Source organism: Cynara cardunculus (genome assembly GCF_001531365.2).
Source record: "Cynara cardunculus var. scolymus isolate 2C chromosome LG 5, CcrdV1, whole genome shotgun sequence".
NCBI lineage: Eukaryota > Viridiplantae > Streptophyta > Magnoliopsida > Asterales > Asteraceae > Cynara > Cynara cardunculus.
In genome coordinates, this window is record NC_037532.1 from 9,084,156 (window position 1) to 9,092,000 (window position 7,845).

The 7,845-nt window shown below is 36.4% G+C and overlaps 1 protein-coding gene across 3 annotated transcripts; it reads left to right on the plus strand.

Moving 5' to 3' along the window:
- Positions 1 to 4,351, plus strand: LOC112513241 (protein ROOT PRIMORDIUM DEFECTIVE 1-like). Of its 3 annotated transcripts, XM_025119447.1 has the most exons (3): positions 1 to 1,484; positions 3,380 to 3,469; positions 4,064 to 4,351. In XM_025119447.1, the coding sequence occupies exon 1, from the start codon at positions 1 to 3 to the stop codon at positions 1,330 to 1,332; it is 1,332 nt and encodes a 443-aa protein (XP_024975215.1). In that variant the 3' UTR covers positions 1,333 to 1,484; positions 3,380 to 3,469; positions 4,064 to 4,351. The 3 variants fall into 3 exon arrangements, with proteins under 3 accessions (XP_024975215.1, XP_024975214.1, XP_024975216.1); XM_025119446.1 differs by lacking the exon at positions 4,064 to 4,351 and having other exon boundaries at positions 3,380 to 3,889; XM_025119448.1 differs by lacking the exon at positions 4,064 to 4,351 and having other exon boundaries at positions 3,393 to 3,889.
- The last annotated feature ends 3,494 nt before the right edge of the window (positions 4,352 to 7,845 follow it).

The following is a 7,845-nucleotide window of genomic DNA, read 5'->3' on the forward strand; positions in this document are numbered from 1 at the left end:
ATGACGAGGGTTTTACAGCGACTGATGTACAAAACCCAGGTACCGTCTCATTGTTTTCAACTCCAATTCGGGCCTTTCAATTCCACCACACAACGTCGATGGAAGAAACCGGTGGTTACAGCACAAACCCGATTGGAAGATCGAACAAGGGACCTGAAACTCGATTACCTCATGACCAACTTCCGGAAAATCAGCTTAATTCTAATCCTCCGCGACCTCATGTGTGCTCGCCGAAGAGGACCCTTTGTTTCCGTACAGATAATGTCTCGTTGGAACAATATTGTTGGTCTGAATGTACCCATTGGTGGTTTCCTCCGAAAATACCCCCACGTGTTCGACGTATTTACTCACCCAATTAAGCGAAATATTTGTTGTAAATTAACTTCGAAGATGACCATGTTGCTTCAAGAAGAAAGTAATGTGATCAGGGATATGGAATTAGATAATGTAAGAAGGATAAAAAAACTTTTGATGATCTCTGTTACTGGTACTCTTCATATCCATGCTTTGAGGTTGATCAGAAGGGAACTGGGTTTACCTGAAGATTTCCGCGAATCAATTCTTGCGAAGTATTCTAGTGAGTTTGAGTTGGTTGATTTGGAGATAGTGAAATTGATTAATAGGGATGGTGTTGATGAGGGTTTGAAGGTAGCTGAAGTGGAGAAGTGGAGGGAGAGAGAGTATAGGGAAAAATGGTTGAGCGAATTCGAGACAAAATATGCCTTTCCCATTAATTTCCCTACCGGGTTCAAGATTATAGCAGGGTTCAAAGGGAAATTGAAGGATTGGCAAAGACTTCCTTATGTCAAACCTTATGAAAGAAAGGAGGTTTTTCGGGCTTCGACTTGTGGAGGGATTGAGCAGTTTGAGAAGCGAGCTGTTGGGATTCTTCATGAGCTTTTGAGCTTAACAGTGGAGAAGATGGTTGAGGTTGAACGCTTAGCACACTTCAGGAGAGATTTCGGAATCCCAGTTAATCTTCGTGAGCTCATTCTGAAGCATCCTGGAATCTTCTACATATCTACACGAGGTAGTACCCAAATGCTTTTCCTTAGAGAAGCATACCGTAAAGATTATCTTGTTTCCCCAAATCCTGTGTATGTTGTTCGAAGAAAAATGTTGGACCTTATCTTGCTGGGATGCCGGAGTACTAGAGAACTGGACAGTCCAAGGCAAGTGAAGGAGAGTGTTGGTGATCAAAATCGAGGTGCCGTGGTAGAGAGTGACTTTGTAACTTCAATTTTAGAAAATTTAGATGACAACAATGATGGTAACAAAGAGAATGGAGAGGACACTGCAGCAGTTTATAGAGAAGAGGCATCTGCTACATGATAGTTCGATTCATGAGTTGGCTTGTGAACGCGAACCCTCATTCTGGGAGGTAATTTGTTGCTTGTGGCCACGTAGATGATAGATAGGAAGTCCAAATGCAGCAGTTTTCTTGAGACGAGACTCTTGGTGACCCAAGATCAACTTGTTTAGTGGTATGCGAGCTTAATTAACTCATTTTCTATGCTTCAAACATGTTTCAATTTGATCTTTTTGGCAATTGTGTTGTTTCTCATATATGTGTCATGACATCCTATCATACCCCGTCTTGCATTTCTAAAGTTCAATTCCAAGGAAACGAGCGATGTTTTGTTGTTGTAGGGTAAATCACACCTTCATGCCGGATAAATAAAGTACCGAGTCAAATAGACATGCATTGTCTCACCCCAAAACTACATGATATGCGTCTTTAAAAACTTGGAAGTTCTGTAAGTAGTTTTCAAAATTTGACAGCTTCCAACATTTCTGACTCATCTTGATACGTTATTTTGTTTAATTCCCATACTGAGTGCTTTGTGGGGTGTACTTCTTTAGGGATTGACCTTATTCTTGAATTGTTGTCATGTATACAGGTAAATAGAGGAGCAATTCTGGTCAATTATTATTTAAAAAAGAGAATGTATTTTGAATGATTATTTGCAGTGTTGCTATTTGAGTTAAGCAGTGTCTTCCATAGCGGCCAATATTTGTTAGACGAAATTGTGAAGTTATCTCAATATATAAACGGAAATGGGCAATTATAAATTGGTGATCTATTTGCAGTTCCTCTCTAATTTTCTCTCTCTTATTTCTCTTACTGCTTGCTCTTCGCTTCCCTGTCTCAATTACAGTATACTGTTGCGTTGTGTGGGTATAACTTTCTATTAATAAGAATAATTGATATGTTGTATGTATAAAATCGAAAACAATTTTTATCTAATGATGGATTTTGAAAAAATGGCATGTTGATTTTACATATAATTCTTTTAATCTGAACCTAAAAAGTAATTATTATATATTTAATTTAAACTTATGTATTGATATGAATATGAGTTTTTTATAATTTAACTAAATTAAAATTCTTTTTAAGACTATTAATATTGATTAAAATTTAATCTGAAGGTTAAAGATCATTAAATCATTACATATATACATACATGTATGCATAGACACACGTGTGCGCACACACACATATAAAGGGTATGCACATGTGCATGCAAGTAATTTGTAACATGTGCACGTGCATAAAAACCAAAAAACAACTTCAGTTACTTGTATGCATATGTGCATACCTCTCAGATAAATGGTTAACAGGGTGTTCCTCAATTTTCATTTTTTGGGGGGTTTTTCCCCTGAACCCCCCCCCCCTCTCTCTCTATATATATATATTTTGTTCAAAGAGTTTCTGTTTGTAATAAAGTTGAGTTGAATCTTGTACTATTAGTATAAAATTTCTTATAGTGAAACAAAGGGATACATGTGAAACAATTATTATTACTATGCAACAGTAGATGCACATTTTCTTTTCTATGACTTGAACCATATCATGTTCATTTTCAGTTTTCCCTTTGTTTCTTGGCTTTAGATAGGGGTTTAGTGCAATGTAACGTGTATGTGATTTCGTGCTACATATTATTTCATGTATTTCTTTACTGTGAATCTGGTATGGTGGTTAAATTAAATGCTTCTTTGAATTGTGAACCTTATTCACATGGAGGAAACAGCAATAAAAGCAATTATTACTGAATATGGTTCTGTTGCATTAGAAGTGAAACCATTAAATTCTCTTTTATCTACTTCAAACAGAGAATTATAATAAGTGTTTAGCTGTTTTCGGATCTGTATTTGTTCTATATAATTGTTCCATGTAAGGCTATCCTCATTTCTTGTCCATCTATTATTTGATGATACCCTTTTTGTGACTTTTTATCTTGGTAGTATTCTACAATTCCAATCATCATCTAAAGCTCCTGAATTGAATCTTTCATGTTAGTTTGAAAATTTCATTTTCCTTGGGAGCTCATTTTTTACCTCAAACTGAGCTTTATTTTGAGAAATAATGCTTTCCCAGCTTGTCTTTTCAGTTATTATGTTGAGCTTTTGAGTGGGACAACGGCAACAATGAAGATCGGAGGATGTCATGTCTCATAGTTGTGACAAGGTCTATTTTCCTATCTGATGGTTGGAGAAGAACAAGCCTAAGGGGGTGGTAAAATATAAAAATAACTGATTTTTGTTTATAATAATCCTATCATAATTTAATTTTCGTCATTTGACTGCATTCGGGTGTATATGGTTCTACTTCTACCACAATTTTGTATTGCCAAATAACTTGCAAGAAACCCTGAGTAAGATCTAGGTTTCAAGCCTCTTAGGGCCACTGGACTGCTAATTACAGGAACTTCTGGACCTCCACACGACAGGGATGAAGACGAGTGTAGAGCAGGTGCATACTTACTGCATGTAAATGCAGTTTGTATTCTACTTATCGAATCATTCCAACAAAACTCAGAGAAACTTCTTAAATTGCACTTCCTCCATTTGATTCCTAAACTCTAGGGGTAAAGGAATGTAAGGTGGAACAGATGGGATGACAGCCTTCTGTAAGACAGGGGCTGTTGGAACAGTAGGAATAACTTGTTCAATTTCTGGTGGTTTTTCAAGTCTGACAGGTGCTATAGATGCTGGTGTTTGGGTGTGTGGCAAAATGTTGTTGCATCACCTAGAATTGACTTTTCTTTCTTGTTATCATCAGGAAATAATAAAGGGAACTTAGACCTATCAGGTATTGACACAGATACAGAAGTGTATGTAGGTCCAAGGACAATATCGGAAGATGCTACAACAACATGGGGTGTTGCTGTAACACTCTTTTCATTGTCTATGCATCATGAACTTGGTAAGTAATTTATTTGAGCTCTTTTTCTTGCAATCAGATTATAAACATGTACTCATGTCAGTACATGCTTCTATTTTGTATGTTATTGCCTACTCTTCACTAGCTTTTTCTTTTAATATTTTGTCTTTATCTACCTTTCTCTCTTTCACGCCTTTTCACAAGCCAGGGTCCACAAAGAAACAACTATTCTACTACTTAGGTAGAGGTTGGGTTTGCGTATATCTTATTATCTTACTCCCCCGGACCCCACCATTGGGTGAGATATACGGGTTTCGTTTGGTTTGGTTTTCATGTAGTTACATGCTGTGTAGAATATAAGCAAGATACATCTTCTCCTCTTCTAATTATTATATAAACCGCTGTTTTTGGACCGTGATAATCGCCATTTCAAATCGTGGTCCTGACTGCAGTAACAGCTTAGCAGGTCAATAACTTAAGTTAGTTTAAGAGGGTATTTATGATCCGTTTTGCTCTATGCAAGTGGCAAAGCTCTTGGGTCCCACGTCGGCTAGACTTAGGGGCCATTTACCTAAACACTTACCCGGTAAGCGCTTAACGGTAAAATTCAACTCTATCGCTTGCTTATCGAGTAAGATCTTAGTCTACAAAAACGATATCGTTTGTAACAATTTACCCGGTAAGCGCTAACCATGGTAAGAGTCGTCGCCATCACTTACCGGGTAAGACTCTCGGTCCGTGCCTTCGCTCTTACCAAGTAAACTTATTGGTATTTTCCATATTCATCAGATAAGAGAATATGATTTGATAAGCGCTTACCCGAGTAAGCATTTGGTAAACGGCCCCTTAGACATTTCTACTCCATATATGTTTGAACCTCCATTCCCTCCTTAAGGATTTTAGGATTTTTTTAGGAAATAATTTGATGGGGTTCAACATATTCTTATATGGTATCAGAGTCCAAGGTTTATACTCTAGGGACTTGACACTTTGAGGCAATCTGTGCCCGTCAAACCTATGTTGGAGAGGGCGTGTTGGATTTTCACATCGGCTGAATATGAACCATTTCTCCTCGATATATGTTGGAACCCCTTTTCTGTTTCTCAATGGCTCTTTTGGATAGTAACAAGAAAGGGGTTCTACATCTAGTCTCCGTCTGGAGTACTATATCAGCTAGACTTTGGACCATTTCTACTCAATATATATTGGAATCTCTGTTCTTTTCTTTTTGGATAGTAATTGATGTAAGGGTATGGTGAAATGCCATGTGTTTTAAAGATATGAAATAGTCCAAGAACTACTTTTGCAGGCTCCCATGAATAATGAATACTAGACTTGAATCTGAAGAAGGATGTTGGGACCATCATCTACCTTCAAATATCACTAAAATTTGTGATATTTGTTGTTAGTTTATGATTTTAATTTTTTATTTTATATCACAGATAACGAATTTATAAATATTTGTTGTTAATGTTGATGATCTTGATGTTATGCACCCATCGATTCTCTATTGTCGTTGATTTTCGAGTTAACGATGATCTTGAATTGTTGACTTTGGAAGTCAACGGAAATGGTATAGGCTTTTTGTATCGGTTTATTGTGTTTTACTATTGACATGTTGATACATCAAAGAAAGAATCGGTATATTTTTCGTTTTATAAGTGTAATGATATATTCGTATATAAAATGTTATAGACTTTATCACTCAAAATTTGAAAATTGGTTGGGTTTTTTGGACTTCTCCCATGATTTTGACATATTAATCAGCTTTGTGTCATAAAGATCTATTTAATCGGTTTTGGAAAGTCCGGTGAGCTTTTACAGTCCATTTTCTTTCATGAACTTGGGGGTCATTTATCAGATGCTTACATGGTGTTAAGTCACATTACCTTATCGGATGAATATGAAAATGACCAATAATTTTACCTGGTAAGAGCGAGACAAAGGTTGAGAGTCTTACCTGGTAAGTGAGGACGATGACTCTTACCACAGTTAGTGCTTATCGGGTAAATTGTTGCATATTATGTCGTTTTTGTTGATTAAAATCTTACCCGGTTAGTAAGTGATAATATTAAATTTTATTGATAATTACTTACCGGATAAATGTTTGGTAAACATCTCCTTAATCACTTATTGTTTGTGATATTAGACACAATGTTAGGTGTAGCTGATTTTACTAATACTTTTAGCTCTTGAGACTATCCATGGTGTCATGGATGAAGCGGTTTAAAAAGTCTATTGGATTTTTTTAGATTTTAAATGTAAATGATAAATCTGAAACTCATTTAAAATTCGTGGAGTGGTTTATGGTTGTGAAATGTGTACATTAATTTTACACGTGCTTTTAAATAGGGGTGTAAATGATGAGACTCGAATTCGAGTATCATTATAGTCGATTTAAACTTGATAGTTATTTTCTAGGCTCGATCTCAACTCGAAAACTCATAAGTAGTTAACAACTAAAGTTGACCCAAACGAGTTCGAGTTTAAAACTCGATTCTAATTTTTTAACCTTGAACTCGTTTGAAGCTCGTACGAAGCTCAAATCAAGTTCCACCCGTTAACATTTATGAAAATTTGCGGTATTATTTTATAAATAATAAAACTTAAAGGTGTTCTCTTAAACTTTATGAAACTCAATGATGCATCTCAAATTTCATCATCAAAATGACGAAGCTACAAACTTCCATTCCCTCACGCTCTTTTTATAACACATCTTCACCATTCATTTAGCATCTCTTCTCCATTGTGGGACAACTTAACAACTTCGTATTGTTTTTCTAATGCGGGATCACTTTAACGACACTTTTATACTTTTTTTTTGTCTTTTCTTAATTATAATTTTAATAAAAAAATAATTGATTAATTTTTTAGTTAAAAAATGTACAATTTTGTTTAGATATATGATATTTTTTGTATTGGTAAGTTAATTAATAAATTTTTACAATATATTTTATAAATTATATCATAAAACTAATTATATATAAAAATTCGAGTATCTCATTAGTTTTTCGAGTTAAGTATTAGGTAGCTCGATTTGATTCGTTAATGAGTGCAGTATTGATCGAACTTTGACCGAGTTGATCTCAAATAACTCATGAGTTGTCTCGTATTGTTTATACCCTTATGGGCCGTTTGGTTCGCAAAATTCGAAGGAATTTGATGGAACTGGATTGACAAATTCCTTTGACCAAATTCCAATTTTTTTATTTGGATCATTTCTTGAAATGAATGGAATCCTCTAAATTCCACAAGTTAATGAATTCATCATTTCTTGGTATAATGGAAGGAATTGAAATTCATCGCCACCCACCACGACCATGATACTATTGTTCGTCATGCCCCATCCCTACCCCCCCAACCACCATACCACTATTGTCGCCGCCACCCATCCCACTCCACCCTACCACTAACCACCATGCCACTATTGTTGCCATCACATCCACCCACCCCCGGTCACTCACTACACATCCCAACTACAACCCTGTGACTATCATTATTGTCACACCCCTAACCTAACCCTCGCACCATTATTGTTGTTGTCACAACTGTCACTCACCCCACCCCAACCCACCATGCCATTATTATCATCGTCATATCCATCCACTCCCAGCCAGCCGACCATCATCCCACCGCTGTCGTCCTCATAGCTGCCACTTATCCCCACCGCCCTGCCCCGC